Raw genomic sequence first — 17,841 nt, 5'->3', positions numbered from 1 at the left:
TCCGACTTCAGCCAGGTCACGATCTCGCGGTCTGTGAGTTCGAGCCCCGCGTCAGGCTCTGGGCTCATGGCTCAGAGCCTGGAGCCTGTTTCCGATTCTGTGTCTCCCTCTCTCTCTCTGCCCCTCCCCCGTTCATGCTCTGTCTCTCTCTGTCCCAAAAATAAATAAACATTGAAAAAAAATAAAAAATAAAAAAATAAAAGCAACTTGTAGTAAGCACTTCTGTATGTCTGCTAGTGTGTGTGTGTAGAAGTCTCTTTACGGAAGGTAACACAAGTGAAATTGTCAAAGCATATGTGCATTCCTGTCTTTATTAGACATTGTCTGTCAATTTATATTCCCCACAGGAGCAAATGAGAATCCCACACTCCATGTCTTCACCATACTTCATATCGCCAATTTTTTTTAATTTTTGCAAATCTGCTGAGTATGAGATTGTATGTTGATTTCATTAGCACGTCCCTGACACCTAGTAAGACTGAGCATAGTTATTGACTATTTGACTTCCCTCTTCTATGGCTTGTCTGTTCATATCACTTATTTATGTTTCTAATAGGCCATTTTTTTTCCCTCTGTTACTTTTGTTTTCCTTGGTTTTGTTTTTGCAAACGGGATGGCCTATTAGGCAACTTAGTCATTTTTTTTCAGATGTTTATTTTTGAGAGAGAAAGGGCATGTGCGTGAGGGGGAGGAGCAGAGAGAGGGGGACAGAGGATCTGAAGCAGGCTCCGTGCTGACAGCAGAGAGCCCCGTGTGGGGCTCGAACTCACAAACTGTGAGATCATGACTTAAGCTGAAGTTTGACGCTTAATCGACTGAGCCACCCTGGCATCCCAACAGCTCATTTTGAAATGCATATGCTTTATTTAAGTTTCAAAGATTTATCATAGTTTAATAATATATTAGGAGTTTATTGAAGGTCAACATTTCTAATTACATTTCTAACTACCTCTTATTTTCTGTCACCAGGGAAATTGCTTCCATTGTCCCAAAGAAGGCTGCCCAACAATGGGTCATTTTGCTGATAGATTTCACCTCAAAAATATGCAGCCTAATAGATCGTATTATTTTTTAAACACAGGCACTCTTTCCCCATTTGCCCGTAAGTATTGTAGCTCAGTTTTATTGTAATGCTTCAAGGTACTTATCTTTAAAAATTCAACAGTTTTTACTGAGTGTCTACTAAATAACTGGGCGCTGGGCCAGACTCCGAGGATGCAGTGAGGAGACCAGTGGGGAGTTTCAATCCCGAATAATAAACACGGTGGGAGACACTCAAGGGAGGAACTTCCACAACCACGTCAAGGGAGCTTTCTGAGGGAAGGTGATTTCTAAGCTGACTCCTGAAAGATGAGTAAGAGAGAGAAGGAAATGGGAGCGTTCCAGTAGGAAGGAAGTACACATTTCAGTGCCATGAGGTGAGAGAGAACTAAATCAGAAAGAAGATTCCCCCAACAGGACTGGAGAGACCAGGAGGACAGTAATATGAGATGAGGCAAGAGAAATAAATTAAGTCAGGTAATGAAATCGTGTGCCATGTGGGGAGTTTGGGTTTCATCTACGAACTAATGGAAAGCCACCGAAGGTGTTAAGATGATTGGATTGGTTTCTTAAAAGATGATTCTCGTTGCTGCATGGATTAGAGGGACACAAGATGGAAGCAGAATGACCTGTTAGAACGAGTGTTGCCTCACCACCGTGTGAAGGGATGGATGTGTTCACTAACCGGAGAGTGGTGATCATTTCACACGATATGTATTTCATTCTATGTATATCACACTGGACACTTACACAGTGCTATATGTCAGTTACGTCTCCGTAAAGCTGGACAGAAAGGTAGGAGAAGCCGAGAGAGTACAGAGATAGTTGGGAGGCAGAAGCAAAATGGAACTTGGTGAATGGATTTGAGGGTTGCAGAAAGTCAAGAAGTCAAGGATGATTCTGACTAGCTGGATGAAGGTTTTGAGAGGCCCCGGGATGTGGGAGCGTGTGCGCCCGGCAGGCAGTCAGAGGTATGGGACACGGAAGATGCATCACCAAAAAGGCTAAAAGGTCAGATGAGAGGGGGGCCCAAAGGGCTCATGGGGTGAAGCCCCACTGCTGTCACTGGGAACATGGGGCGAGTGGTCTCAGTGGAGACGTGACAGTGAGATGGGCTGAGGAGGGAAGGACAACTCTGGCAACCGTGAACGCAGGAACTGAAAGTTCTCTCTTGTAGGTTTTTTTCCCCTTTCAGACATTTTCAAACAATTTTTGGAAGAATTGCATTTTTTTCAACGTGTTGTTAAACATACAACCATTTCAGGATTCACAATGAAAGATCTGTTTCGTTCTAGATTTTTTAAAAAGTCACCCTTGGCCACTTGCAAGGGATTTATTCTGCTGGCCGGCTTTGTACTGCCCCAGACCTGCGTTAACCCGGCATTCTGAGCGCAGAGCCCTGCAGGAGAGGAAGGGAGGCTCACTTTGCTTCTCAATATAAAAGCACAGACCCTCTTGCCCAATAGGCATTCTAGATTTGTTCTGGAGCAGTTGCCAGACCATGGCCAATAAAAACCTGGCTGTGCAAAGCATACATGCTGCAGAATACAAATGTAATAGACGAAAGGAAACACCCATATCCGTTTTAAAAAGACATAAAAATGCCTCGAAAATTAAAGAATTTTCTTGAAAGAATGTCATTCCACTATTTACTTTTGTAAAATGAAAATATGCACATTTATATGTATTTTAAAGGCAGTGTTTCACCCAATTCACTCAAGTTATATAAAGTTGTCTTTTTTTCGTGAACATGAACAGCCTCATTCAAGGCTGAGAGTTGAGTTCACATCCATGTGCTCTGAAGGTCATGCTTTTCTCATGTTTTCACCTCTCCATTTTCTCTCTCTCTTTTTTAAATCTCCAGGTTGGAGTCACAAATTATCTGTCAGACTCGACGGAAACAATGTCACCCAAGGGAGCGTGTTTCTCCGTGTAGGTGGAACCACTGGGAAAACAGGGGCATTGGTGATAGCCAGGTAGGCCACGGCCAAGGGCAAGGAAGCGGCAGGTGGCACAGCACTGAGCATTTGGTCAGACTGGCTCGTTCGGCAGCTCGGTCTTTTCCTAGAGCAGAACACCACATGGCTGGCAGGACACATTTGCCTTTTCTCTCCACTTCATGTTTTCCAGGCATAGAATAGAAATCATGGTATCCATGGCTCCAACTACAAACAGAAAATATTAGAAAATGATGGCAGATGCAGACAATAAAGCAAGTGGATTATAAACAAGATATATTGTTAATTCAGTCCACTAATATCATATAGATTTGAGCATATGTTTTTGCTTGAGTAGATTCAACTTACTTTTGGAATAAGACATTTATACATAAATTGCCAGATTGCTAAGCTGAGTAGTACCCACAGATATAGGACATGTGTTGGAATAGTCAAAGGCGGGACTAATTCGGTAGAGACGTTCACTGTGTACCTTTGGCTGAAGTCCCCTTTTACCCGGAGTTTTCCTAAATCTTCCCTTTGGTCAGCCTTAGCATTTTTGCGTAACATATTTCACGTTTGTCGTTTAATTCTGTAATCCATTTCTGAATTAACATTATGCACGCTAATTAGATGCTACCTTTTGGTAAACCAATCAGTGGATTCGATTTTTGCCTCTACGCTTTCCATCATCTTCAAATAGTGGGCAGAGGTATGAAGAACACGGATTTTGTGGTTACTTGTCAGTCGAAGGATGCAACAGATTAATCGCTCTGGCAATCTGTGCACGTCATCTTGCTTCAGTGCTGCTGCTTGTACATATGGGTTCGGTTGGTGGTCGTCTGGATCCTGGCCAATGCACAGGCTCCAGCCCACCCTTCGAACCCTGTCTCCCACCATTTGACTTTGTGCATCTTCAGCTCAGCCACATTACCCTGATTGCACTCCCCAGCATTGACTAGATCCCACCCTTTCTTCCCTTCCTGACTTCACCCATGCTGTTCCTTTCTTCCAAATACCCTTCCCTGTCTTAGCGTATCTCATTTCTGCCTGTTCTTCATGTCTGCATTAAGCAGTCCTCTGAGAGCAGTTCAATACAATCACGTGCCTGTGGCTCTGAGGCCCAACGAATATTGCCTAACACTGGACAGTTTGAGCTCTGCAGAGAGGCACCTGACCCGGGGCAGGTAGGGACAGATAGGTGTTCTTGCCCCCTTAAAAACGCATAAGAATATTTGGACATCTCTGCATTTCTTTTGCAAAAATCTAAAGAAACTACTTGTCATCTTGTGGCATAGCCACCCGATCCTCTTTTAAGGATAATTCAGCATTTCTGATTCACAGTAGATGTCTCACCTTGAAACGCAGTCAGTTAAATGCATTTGCATGCTACCTATTCCTATGTTTCAGTCAAGTGCCAAGAGTCTGGCCCCTCCCTGTGGATTATATTTTAGTCATTGGGGCTTCTAATGACACTGTTATGAAGGAATGGATGGTAGGTTCACACTGAGTGAAGGTAGTTCAGGGGACAACAGGAAGATTATCCTTAAGAATTCGGAAGAAAAGCTGCCTCCTGATAATTAAAGCAATTAATTTTACGTGAAATGGAGTAAGACAGGCCCTAGGAATAGCACCATTCATTCATTTACTCAACAAACAAACATTTGAATGCCCACTGTGTGCCAGGAATTGTTCTGATTGCTAAGGAAAGAGCCATAGGTCCTATTCTTGTGGAACCTACCTTCCAGTTAGAGGAGATAGGCATTACGATGAAATTAACAAAGGAAGAGGGAAACAACAGGAATGAGGAAATCTCATCTGGTCTAATTTGGGCTTGGATTAGGTATGCCCTATGCCTCAAAATAATCCACCTCTCTCTCTTTTATTGCCGTGTTCACCAAAACATCTTTTGATGACTAGTTTGGTTACCTGATTCTTTTTATCCAGATAAAGAAGTTACCAGGGAAAGAGTTGGAATACTAGTAAAGAGAAAGCACTTCCCCACTGTGAACTGGATAGATCAGTTTTCTGTGAATTTAGCTCCTCCTTGACAGTTTGATCATTTCCTGGGGTCAATAAAATCTGGTTCCTGATACTGTAAAGCCAAGACCAGACCTTTCATTGTAGAGACCCCATCAGGATAATGCTTCTCCAGGCATCCCCCAACATGAACTAGTCAAGCCTCCCTTTTACCTCACCCTTGTTTCAAGCTTCATAACCATGCTATTCTACGATGCTTATCAATATGAACGAAAAGAATAAATCTCCTACAAGCAAATGCCAGCAAATGCAACTTTCTCTTTCATGGTACCACAAATGTTCTTTCACTGCACCGTCAAGAATACCCAAGGCAAGCTTTTGAGTCTAATTTTTCTGTTTACAGTGGAACACTTAAGCCAGGCATGACTTACACAAAATTAATTGACGCAGACGTTAATGTTGGAAATGTTACCAATATCGAGTTCTTTTGGAAGGAACTTTTGTTTGGACACTCTCAGAATAAGTTGGGAGCAGAAATGGTGATAGATATATCTGGAAAATATGGATATGAGTAAGTATTACTTTTTCCTTTTTTAAAATTTTTAATGGTATCGAAAACCTACATATAATTTGCAACCAGCCTACAAATTTGTATATCTTGAAATTTTATAATTAAAAAAAGTAAATTATTTAAGAAACCAATATTGTATTTGCAAAAGTGTTTACAAAATAATAATTGCTCATTAAATTAGATCTCCCATGTCTCTCTTTCCCACTAGAATCATATTAATATCCTTTTTTTCCTCGTAAAATTTTTCAGATCTACCTTCTGTAGCCAGGACATTATGGGACCCAATATTGCTCAGATCCTGAAGCCATGCCAATCTCAGATACAGTCTTGATGGATTTACTTAATGGGAGCAGTGAAAGAAAGAATCTCCTTCTAGCTGGTATCCAAACCAAACTTGGCCTTTGTGAATGAGATAGACAAGTACAGTGTTGTTGCTTTTTATATAGAATTTTTTTCTCACTGATAAACTTTGTAAGTGCCTTAAAAACAGACTGAGTCCTAGGACAGGGTATGGTAAGGTAATCTGAAGGAATCTGAGTATCAGTGACAAAATAAAGCTGTGTGGGAATTTCCCTGAATGAGAAGAGGAGAGGCCCAAGTGTGCTGGAATAAATTCACTGGGCAAAAGCGAGACTCTGGTTGAGTATTTGAAGTACGTTTTGAGTATTTCCAGGTCAAACAATCATTGTTCTAAAATGATTTAAAGAATATTTATTCTGTTGTTAAATCTTGCTAAGACAAATTATGACTATAGTTCATGATATATAGTGATGATAACCCTGTGGGTTAATATGCTTATGTATTAATAATGAAAACCGATGAGAGTACATTAGTATTTCCAAGTTGTTCCTTGGTCTTCAGGTGTATGTAAAGTAAACGAGATTTGGAGGGCCTATCTGTGACGTGTACACCAGTTAGCAATAGGCCCTGAGGATCATCAGCCCCTTCTCTAGAAGCTCCCCTGCCAGGGGAGAATTACTGCTCTCTGGGCCTTGTAAGTTCCATAGCAAACTTGCATTTAACCTAAAGGCAGCATTTCACTTGTAAAGCACTTGACTATCCCTTGGTGTTTGCAATAAAGTACTGTAATATTTAAATGTACCAATTTTTTTAAAAAATTCCTTCCATCTTTTGTAATTCAGTTGTCCTTATCCATGGCAAATGACAGATGAACGTTTTTATTTGCTCTGTTTTCTAATGGGTTCAGTGGTTAGCCCGCAGCACTCTACTGTAAGTGTTGTTAAAAAGAAATGATGACAGGGGCGCCTGGGTGGCGCAGTCGGTTAAGCGTCCGACTTCAGCCAGGTCACGATCTCGCGATCCGTGAGTTCGAGCCCCGCGTCGGGCTCTGTGCTGACTGCTCAGAGCCTGGAGCCTGTTTCCGATTCTGTGTCTCCCTCTCTCTCTGCCCCTCCCCCGTTCATGCTCTGTCTCTCTCTGTCCCAAAAAATAAATAAACGTTGAAAAAAAAAATTAATAAAAAAAAAAAAAAGAAATGATGACAGATCCTCTGCAGAAGTTTTCTTGATTCTCCTTGATGCCTTAATGCCAAGTCAACCTCAAGAAGAGACCCCCGGATGTACTTAAACTTGTGTTGGGGCAGACAGTAGAGAACAAAATGGGGTGGCTCTTTCCCACTGTGCAAATAGGAGCTAGCCGACTGATGGGAGCCCAAGACTCACTGGAAGGAGGGAAGGAGCTGCAGACACATTTGGCAGGGTCTGGGGTCTGGTTGATCAAATGCTCTCTGGTGGGCGTGTCAGCCCCAGGCCTTGGCCAGTGCAGGAGCAGGACGGCCATGAGCAGCCCCATGGGAGAGTCCGAGCCCTCCTAACACTGTGGCAGACCCAGCATACCTTGGCAACCTGGCGGTAGAGTCTGCCCCCTGGCTCTGGGGACAAGAAACCTTCCTGTGAAAGCAGCTGTCCTGAGCCTGCGCTGTCTCCCCGCTCAGCCTTTCTTTCTTTCAAAAACGGCTTGGCCACCAGCAGGAAGAGTTCTGGATCAAGTCACAGCATGAGGCTCCGTGAGTCCTGGCCTGCCTCCTTGCCCAAGAGGCTTCTTGGCTGCTTCTTTCTAAGCTTGAAAAGATGAATGGGAACCAATTAACTTCTGGAAACCCTATTTTAATAAAGTACAAACTTTCCATTCCATAGATCTTACTATCTGTCCTTTTTTGTCCCCCCTGCATATTAGAATGTTGTGAGGATGAAAAACTGTGCATGAACTATGTAGGCAAAGGGATTCTGAAAGTTTAGAGTGACAGCATTATTTTCTGTGTGTATTGTTCCCTAGGAAAACACAAAAAAATGACTCCCTTTCTCTCTGAGTGCCCTGCGTTATGGTAACTTAGCATTTTGAGCCAGCAGATGTTGGCGCAAGGAGTTTTAAGAAATTCTTCTGGGGGCGCCTGGGTGGCGCAGTCGGTTAAGCGTCCGACTTCAGCCAGGTCACGATCTCGCGGTCCGTGAGTTCGAGCCCCGCGTCGGGCTCTGGGCTGACTGCTCAGAGCCTGGAGCCTGTTTCCGATTCTGTGTCTCCCTCTCTCTCTGCCCCTCCCCCGTTCATGCTCTGTCTCTCTCTGTCCCAAAAATAAATAAACGTTGAAAAAAAAAAAAATTAAAAAAAAAAAAAGAAATTCTTCTGCTCCTTGAATGACCTACCGTTAATGCTGAAGACTGATTTCCAATCCAGTGAGCCATTTCCTTCCTCCACACTCATTGCCATTGACTCACTCAGACCTTGTCATCATGTCACCCCAAATGCCCACTTCCGAAATTGTTAATGTGAGCGTCCCCCTCTCTGACCACAACTGTGTCCCTTCAGGCTCACTGACATGATCCATTTCCATTACCCATCTACTTTCTCGAAATCCACCAACCAAACCTTTTCCTTTCCATCCCAGCGTAAAGTGCATGATAATTTAGTTCAGTAATAATACCTATAATGCCCTAAACCCCATCTCTTTTTTTCTGTATCCTGTTAAGCAAAACTTCTACCTAAATGCACCAGGGTTCCCTTTCTGTAGGCAGCACCCGAACCATTGAGTCCTACAGAGACGGTCACATCACGGGAGGGCTGATATAACTATAAATCAGCCATCAACACTGTCTTAAATTCTACCTATTTTTGTTGTTGTTGTTTAATGTCCACGTTATGCCTCCTACCCTGAACTCTCCCCCTACTTTGTACAGAAAACAGAAGTCATGAGAGAATAAATCTCCCCTCTTTATTTACTTATTTAATTAATTGATGTATTTATTTACTTGTTTGTTTTTAGAGAGAGGACGAGTGGGGGAAAGGGGCAAAGGGAGAGACAAAACCCCAAGCAGGCTCCGTGCTCAGCACTGAGCCTGATGCAGGGCTCAATCCCATGACCCTGGGATCATCACTTGAGCCAAAATCAAGAGTCAGATGCTCCCCTGAGCCACCCAGGCGCCCCTCCCTTCTTTTGATCCAAATCTATCAACTACCTACATCGGCCATCCATCCCATCCTTTTTCACTCTAGTAAGGAAGAGCCCCCCCTTCTCCCATCCAAGGTCAATGTCTGCCCCATGCATTGACTCTCACCCTCCCCTGCTTTCCTGGGTATTGATTACATCTCCTTCTTTTGTATACGCAACCTCTCATTGCATCAGATTTTTAAAAGCCTAGGTCTCTCCCATGGGGGAAAAATTGTGTTCAACCCTAAATTGCCCTCTACTCCCATCTGACCTCAGAACGACTCTCCCCAACATTCCCGGCAACTGCCGATCACTAAGTTGAATAGGAAATCTTACTCATTTATTCCATCCTTCGGCAGAATTCAGTCCTGTTGTCAACTACCCCCTGCTCTCTTGCTTCTCAAAATTAAAAAAAAATTATTTTTGCTTTTTACTTTTCATTGTAGAAATTTTCAGATATTCATAGCAACAGAGAAGTCGGTTAAATAGAACCCCCAGGTTCTTGTCAAATAGTTTAACGATTTTCAAATTTTGCCAATTTATGAGTGTGTGCACACATACTCCCTGTTTTTGTTGTGTTTGTTTTTTGTTGGAATAATTTAAACCAAATTCTAGGCATAATACTATTTCTTCCATTTATATTTCAAATTGCTTAACATTACTGCAATATCCGTTTTATAAAGATTTAACAATAATCATTTCTAAATGAACTTCAGATTAACTGGAAAAAAATGAACAGTAATTCCTTAATATCATCTTAGACTGAGATTGTTTTTAAATTTCCAAGATTTCCTGAAAAATGTCTTTGGGCCGTGAGTTTGTTTAAACTGGGAACCAAGCAAAATCCAAACACTGCCTCCGATTGACTTGTCCCAAGTCTCTCTTTTTTTTTTACCTATAACAATTCCTCCTTCCCCTTCCTGCACACTAGTTATTAAATAAACCAGGTCACTCGTCCTGTACATTTTCTCACATTTAACCGATGGAACCCTCTTGGTATCGTTTCCCACATTTCTTTCCTGTAAATTAATTCTTAGGCTGAGAGACGTGACGAGGTTCAGGTTCTTCCATGCTGGGCAGTGGGGACTGAGCACCTGCCTACCGGCCTGTGAGACGGGCAGTTTCTGCACCTGACCTGCAGCTCTGTCTTGCTCACTCATGCTTTCTCTCTTTCTCTTTTTATTTCAAGGATAATGTATATGCTAGCACTTTATATATTGGAAAGGGCAATACCAATTAGAGTCATGGGTAGAACAGAATATCGGATGGCAGGGAACCTGGTTGCTAAAACATCAGGCTAAGAGGAGAAAGTGCCTGGAAGAAGGTCCGCAAGAGTTTGTGCTCTGGGAAGAGTGGAGGAAAGGACATATGGCCTTGTGAAGATCCAGTGACCGCAAGAGGCACTGAACTCTGCCCTCTGACCGGGGCCGGAGGAAGCAGATACTAAAGGGTCCTGCAGAAGCTGAGGAAAATTCAGATATCCAGTGGCGTTGTGTGACTATGTCCCCCGGGGTTCCTCAGATCAGAGTGAACAGTAGGAATTACCCTGCTGAATAGAGCCCTCCGGTTTTGTTGACTCTGCAACTCTCCAGAACGAGCCCAGGGCATCAGGAACAGGGATGTCTGCCAAGTTATTGTTTCCCAACCTCTTAAAACCTCGGCTCTTGCTAGATAAACAGAAAAATCCCCTGTCCCTCCTGGGGTCTTTACTCCTCCACTTGGGAAAAATCAATCTTTTTTCATATACCTTCTGACTGAAAAGATTTTGTAAATCTTCACTTTCTGTAACTCGTGTAATAAAAATGATAGGTATGCCTTGCCTGTGTTACGTTTTTTGTTCCCCAAATACATACTTATAACACAAGATGGGCTTCTTTATTTTACGCACGCTTCTCTAAAAGTTCTGCTGTACGTGATTTAAGTCTCAGACTCAGGAGAGTGGAGCTTCTATTAGATTTCATTCCAATATGAGAGAGGCTAAATGTCCACGTAGACTGAGCCAAAGATGCGGGGCAAATGTTTACTTCTTTGCGAAGCCTATTTGTTTATGTTTGTGTGTTGCAAACGTTTAGCCTTTACATAGTCACATATTTTTCCTTTCTGTCCATAGGCTTTTTTTTTATTCATTTAACAAACATTTACTGAGTTCTCCTTCTTTTGTCTTCACGTGCCTGGCACTGTGCTCAGTAGCAAGTGATCTGTGAAACAAGAGCTGGGCCCTGCTCTCACGGTGTGCGCAGCACGGACAGGGACACAGGAAAGGAGATCCTCGATTAGAATTCATCATGACAAGCTCTTGTGATAGAAGCGGGCACAGAAGTGAGAGAAGCAAAGAAAAGACTGCTCTTCTCATCGTCACCCTCTGCTCCATGATCTCTTGTGGAAGCCAAAACAGACACAAATCAGTAAGGTTTCATCTCCGAATTCTGTCGTCACCACATATATTATTCTACATGATTCCAGTTGGGAATTCGGTGTACTTTATTTTTGCAATAGCTAAGATCCCGGAGAAATAGAACTGGAATTTCGCTGACCCATACACGTGCGCACACACACACATCCGGGTCTGTTGACTGGGAACTGTGGCCAGAGAAGCAATCATTTCCTTGAGGGTCTCAGGCACAGGAAGCAGAGGCCACGCTCAGTAGATTCAGGATGACACCCCCCAGAGCAGGACAACATACTCCAGCAAACGCCCCTCAGGCTCACTTCTGACAGTTCAGGGACCCCAACTGAGTCGACGGCCGAATGATGCCCACGGATCATGAAAACAGATGGTATTACCAAGCTTCTGTCCACCATTTTGCCACGACTACAGGAAACCTCACGCTGAAAAGAAATGAAGAAACGTGTGATTGTGTGGCGGCGGAGAATGCTACTTGAACACTCTTGTCTCAAAGAGGAGTAGGCTACCCTTCTGGACACCGTTCATCGATGTAAGACTCTCTTCGTTAATTAAGAGCTCCCACTAAGTCATCATTCCACATGCCAGTGTGAGAAAAGGAAAGGTTAGTGCTTCCCTTCTGGCTTAAAAATGAAAATGAAAAGGCACGCGTATGTAGAGCCTCTGGAGAACAGGAAGAAATTGAAATTTTATTTCCACAACAAAATGTATTTAAGTCAACAGACCAGAATTAGACCTTTAACAGGACAAGGGTTATGTTCACAGGATATAGCACCATTACCTAACTCTAGGTGTTTTATTAAAGCTTTTATTACCCACAATGCCGTTCGCTTTTTCTCTGAGGCTGAAGGGGAAAATGCAACATTACCACTGTCTTATTTACAGAGTTTTCTCTCACCAGCACAGACAGAGGCCCACAGGTTTTCAAAACCAGAAACTGTAATTTTATTTTTTATCACAAAAGAAGGAGACAGGCCCAAGGAGTCCAAAACACACAATTCGGAAGAAGGAAAATGCAGAAGACAAATGAAACACAGGACACATACTACTTTATACCAACAGTGTGGGTGATGTTTTCTGAAGCCTCGGGAAGTGTATTCCTTTCTGAACTTCCACAATACTGCAAAATTTCATGTAGAGGAAAGAGCATAAAATTGTGACTTAGAGGGTCTCAAGTCTTGTCCTGACCACAGAGTCAGTTAATGAAGAGGACTGAAGCAAATGCTGTTTTTCTTTGGGCCTCGGGGTGCGTATCTGCAAACCAAAGATAATATTTATGATTTCTGCGGTTGCTTTCTCATTCTGAAACTCTTTGGTTAATTAGGTGATAGTGTGCCTACATAAATGAATGGATAAAAATAAATAAATAAATAAATGGATAGATGGGTGAGTCAATCAATAAAAAATAACATTTGGGTTTTCATGTGTGGTCATAATTCTTCCTAACCATATAAAACCCTTAGGTATTTATACATTTTTATGATGTATACTTATTGTACCCAATAAATTCATGTCTTCCCGATGTTTGAGTTGTCTTTTTTATTGTGGAAAGCCTTGCTTGCTTGGTTTAATATATTTGTTAAGGCGCCCTCTAGTGGAAAAATGAGCATATTGTGGCATCCAGTGTCAGTAATCCTCAAACCGCAGCATTGTAGGCATTTTTTTAATGTTTATTGATTTTTGAGAGAGACAGAGACAGTGTGAGCGGGGGAGGGTCAGAGAGAGGGGGACAGAAGATCTGAAGCAGGCTCTGTGCTGACAGCAGAGAGCCCGATGCGGGGCTCGAACTCACAAACCGTGAGATCGTGACATCATCTGGAAGTCGGACGCTTAACCGACTGAGCCACCCAGGCGCCCCACATTATATGCATTTTTAATTAATCAAAAACCTCTATGGGATGTGCAGTGAAACGTTCAGTGCTCTAGATCTTAATATCTTACTCTGCTTAAAATTCTGGTTTGGAACCAATCTTGAAATTTAAGAATAACAGTGTGTAGAGTAGGCTGAATATCATTTAAAAAACAAAACAAAGCACTTTCAATCATCGATTGCTGCTCTGTGAGTAATAACAGTGTGTATTGAGCTATAGAAACATGGAGCCCATTTCAGTGTGTTCACCAAATGCATGAATCACAACCAGGAAAGAAAGTGAAGCTCGAGGTCTTGTACTCGGCTGGTTTTCTGGGAATTTTCCCCAGCACGTGTTTCAGGGAAGACAAAGGCTGTACCTGTGGAGCAGGGTGAACAGTAACTATAATCAAGATATATTAGAGATATATTAGGTATACTATAGACATAATAGAGATATATTATAATAGGTGAACTCTAACGATAATAGCGATACCCGGACTTGGACTTCACAGAATGCCTAGGGCATGGCAGCAGAAAGGGCACAAGCTGTGGTGGTTCTTCCCCATCTGTCATGAGGTTAAATAAGAACTTACGGGTCTTACTCACTAGCCTCTGTTTCGATATAATTGCTGTTGGTGTAGTAATCAATAAAGTATTTCTCTCCAGAGACTGAACTTTCCCCTTGATTGAACAGCAACCAACAGAGTGTGAGAATAGCATTTAAGCTGTGTCGACAAACCAATTTAACACAATTAACTGGTGGGCTTTGTTTTTTAAAAAGTGACAAGAGCATTTCAGTCAAGTGACAAAGTTTGCTTTTTTAGCAGAATTCCACCAGTTACGGATTTCAACGTAATACTATATCAATACACCAATGCATCCAAAATATCACATTTGGTATGGATGTAGTGTCATGGAGTAAATAAGAAAGTAGAAAAAGATAGAAAAAGATATGGCAACTTGAATTTCACAGGGTTAAATAAATACCTCGATTAGTATTTTATAAGGCAACATTTGCTGGAAGCTTCTGTAACTATTCTTCATATTAAATTGAGGTCATTCCTCATAGCAAAAGGACAATCGGTAGCCCCGTGGCAGCTGACTTAACGTTAGGCAATGTTTCCATTTTTATGTAACTACAGAAAAATTCTATGACTAACGAATCTTTGGGGTGCTGATGCTTCTTGCACTGAATGGGGCAAAAGCCTGCCATTTCTTCGTAGCTCTCTGATCTGAGCAACTCATGTTTACAGAGTTACGGCCTTAATTCTGACACCCACGTCCTCTCCTTCAGTTGTTTGGTCCATTGACAACGGGCTGAGCTCCCACACAGCCGAGGAGGTTTAGGGGGGGTAAATGAGGCCAGTGGTGAATTCCAAGTGTGTAAAAAGGGCTAACACTAGAAACCGATCCTAAATATACAAGGTGTAGCTCAGGCCTCCAGATAGGAAGGAAGCCCCTAGGACAGGACTGCCACATTTTGCTTTCATTTAAAGTTCTTTTTATTGAAGTAACAATGTATACAAGAAAGCGCATAAATCATAAAGGCGCAGCTCAATGTATTTTTTCAAAGTAAACACCCATGTAACTTCTTTTTAAAAGAATGCTAATGGCCATCATAGAAGTCTCCTTTGTCACCCCTCCCAATCAATACTCACCCAAACGAACCACTGTTATGATTTCTATTACCATAAGTTGTTTTTGCTTATTGTTTAAAGTTGACACAAATACAGTGTTTATTCATTCCTGGCTTGTCCAACATCATGTCTATAAAATTGTTGCAAATAATGCTCGTTTGATCTTTTTCGGTGCTGTATAGAACACTTGTGTGTCAATTTATTTATGCATTTTAGAGCTGATGGACCCTTAAGTTGTTTCTGGTTTCAGGCTATTACAAATAACGCTTCTATGAATATTTTGGCGTGTATGAATATTTTTTTTTTTAATTTTTTTTTTCAATGTTTATTTATTTTTGGGACAGAGAGAGACAGAGCATGAATGGGGGAGGGGCAGAGTGAGAGGGAGACACAGAATCGGAAACAGGCTCCAGGCTCCGAGCCATCAGCCCGAAGCCTGACGCGGGGCTCGAACTCACGGACCGCGAGATCGTGACCTGGCTGAAGTCGGACGCTTAACCGACTGCGCCACCCAGGCGCCCCTGAATATTTTTGAACATATCGTTTGTATGCATGTATTTTGCGTATAAACTGAGGAGTGGAATTACAGATTGATAGTGCATGCACATATTCAGTTTTAACGAATGCGGATTTCCAAGGTCTGGACTTTGGTTCCTTTGGATATCTACACAGATTATATGCTCGACTGTATGGTAGCTCTATTTGTAGTTTTTTGAGGAAACTGCATCCTGTTTACTATAGCAGCTGCATCAGTTTACATTCCCAATGACAGCACACGAGTGTTCTCTTTTCGCCACATCCTCACCAGCATGGGTTCCCTCTTATCCCTTTGATAACAGCCATTCTAACAGGTGTGAGGTATCTCATTGTAGTCTCATTTTGTATTTCCATGAAGATTAATGACGTTGAACACCATCGTCATACACCTATTGGCTATTTGTTAGCCTTTGAAAATGTCTGTTCAGGTCCTTTGCCCACCTTTTAATCAGACTATTTGGGGGTGCGGGGAGGTGGGTTGCTTTGTTTTGTTTTGGTTTGGTTTTGTTATTGAGTTGTATGAGCTCCTTACATATGTTGGATATTAACCCCTTATCAGAAATAAGATTTGGGGTGGCCTGGGTGGCTCAGTCAGTTAGCATCTGACTCATGAGTTTGGCTCAGATCAAGATCTCATGGTCTGTGAGATCGACCCCCGTGTCGGGCTCCGTGCTGACAGTGCGGAGCCTACTTGGGATTCTCTCTCACCTCTCTCTTTCTGCCCCTTCCCCCCACCTGTGCTCGCTCTCTCTCTCTCTCTCTCTCTCTCTCAAAATAAATAAATAAACATTAAAAAAAAGAAATAAGATTTGCAAATATCTTCCTCTAATCCGTAGGTTGCCTTTTCATTGTGTTGATAGCTTCCTTTGCTATGCAAAATCTCGTTGGTTTGATGTGGTCCCATTTATTCTGCTTTCCTTTCCTGAGTTTTCTGTGTCATATCCAAATACTCATCACCAAGACCAATGCTGAGGCACTCACTGCCTATATTTTCTTCTAGGAGTTTTATAGTTTTGTGTCTTTCAGTCTTTCATCCATTTTGAGTTGATTTTTGCATATGGCATAACCTAAGAGTCCAACTTCATTCTTCTGCATGTGGATATCCAGTTTTCCCAGCATCATCTATTGAAAAGACCGTCCTTGCCCCTCATATATTCTTGGCACCCTTGTCAAAATTCATCGGTCATTTATGCATGCGCTTATTTCTGGGCTCTCTGTTCTGTTCCTTTGATCTATATGTCTGTTTTTATGCCACTGCCATACTGTTTTGATTGCTATCTTTTATAATTTGAGACCATGAAGGGTGATGACTCTTCTCTCTCAAGATCACTTTGGCCATTTAGGGTCTTTTTTGGCTTTATCGGTTTTGAAAAATTGTCAGCCAGTACCTTTTCTGAGATTGTTTTTTTCCCATTCTTTCTTTCCTCTCCACTGGGAAGTCATGCACACATGCATTAGATTTTGTCTTTGTGTAGTGTATGCTGTTTTTGCCCTTCCTATATTTATCAGGTTTTTCCCTGTCCTTTCACCTGGATACTTTTTACTGGCCTATCTTCCACTATGCTAATTTTCTCTTCTGTGGTTTCTGATATACTAGCAAACCCATCTATTAGACCCAATTTTAATTATTGCATCTTTCATTCTACATGTTTCTACATGGTTCCTCTTTATAATTTCCAGATTTCTGGTGAAATAGTCCATCTCCAGGAAATTTTAAACATAACTACTATAAACTCTTATCTAGTCACCCAATGTGCTCAAAATATGTTGTTATATGACTAGAATTAGCCTATTTTAGGCAAACTTCTCTTTTAAACTAAAGTAACCTGGGGAGCCTGGGTGTTTCAATGGGTTAAGCATCCAACTTCAGCTCAGGTCATGATCTCATGGCTTGTGAGTTCAAGCCCCATGTCAGGCTCTGTGCTAACAGATCAGAGCCTGGAGCCTGCTTCAGATTCTGTCTCTGTCTCTCTCTGCCTGCCCTCCCCCCTTCCACTCATGTGCACTCTCTCTCACTCTCTCTCTCTCTCTCAAATATAAAATAAACAGGAGCACCTGGGTGGCTCAGTCAGTTGAGTGCCCAACTTTGGCTCAGGTCATGATCTCGTGGTCCATGAGTTCAAGCCCCATGTCGGGCTCTGTGCTGACAGTTTGGAGCCTGGAGCCTGCTTCAGATCCTGTGTCTCCCTCTCTCTCTGCCCCTCCCACACTCATGTTCTGTCTCTCTCTCTGTCAACATAAATAAACATTAAAAAAAATTTAATTATCTTTAGATAAATAAAGTAACCTGAAAAAAGTTTTATCTAAAGTTTCTATAAACCTGCATGATTGGAGACATAATTGTAGTAACTGTATAAGTAAAAACATATAATCAGTTCATATCTAGAATAGAATCCTGAAATTTAATATTTAAAAGAAAATATTAATCACATATTTT

At 42.0% G+C, this 17,841-nt stretch overlaps 1 protein-coding gene across 1 annotated transcript in view; it reads left to right on the top strand.

The window, feature by feature from the left end:
• PNLIPRP3 (pancreatic lipase related protein 3) overlaps positions 1-5,860 on the top strand; it is a 33,499-nt gene extending 27,639 nt beyond the window's left edge. Inside the window, exons 9-12 of the mRNA XM_030335384.1 lie at positions 970-1,102; positions 2,906-3,017; positions 5,362-5,529; positions 5,779-5,860. Of these exons, the coding sequence (XP_030191244.1) occupies positions 970-1,102; positions 2,906-3,017; positions 5,362-5,529; positions 5,779-5,860 (495 nt within the window). The remainder of the gene's footprint in view (positions 1-969; positions 1,103-2,905; positions 3,018-5,361; positions 5,530-5,778) is intronic.
• Positions 5,861-17,841: the final 11,981 nt, after the last annotated feature.

The sequence above is a fragment of the Lynx canadensis genome, chromosome D2, assembly GCF_007474595.2.
Source record: "Lynx canadensis isolate LIC74 chromosome D2, mLynCan4.pri.v2, whole genome shotgun sequence".
Classification (NCBI taxonomy): Eukaryota; Metazoa; Chordata; class Mammalia; order Carnivora; family Felidae; genus Lynx; species Lynx canadensis.
Note: the sequence above shows the minus strand (reverse complement) of the source record. Positions and strands in the feature narration are given on the sequence as shown.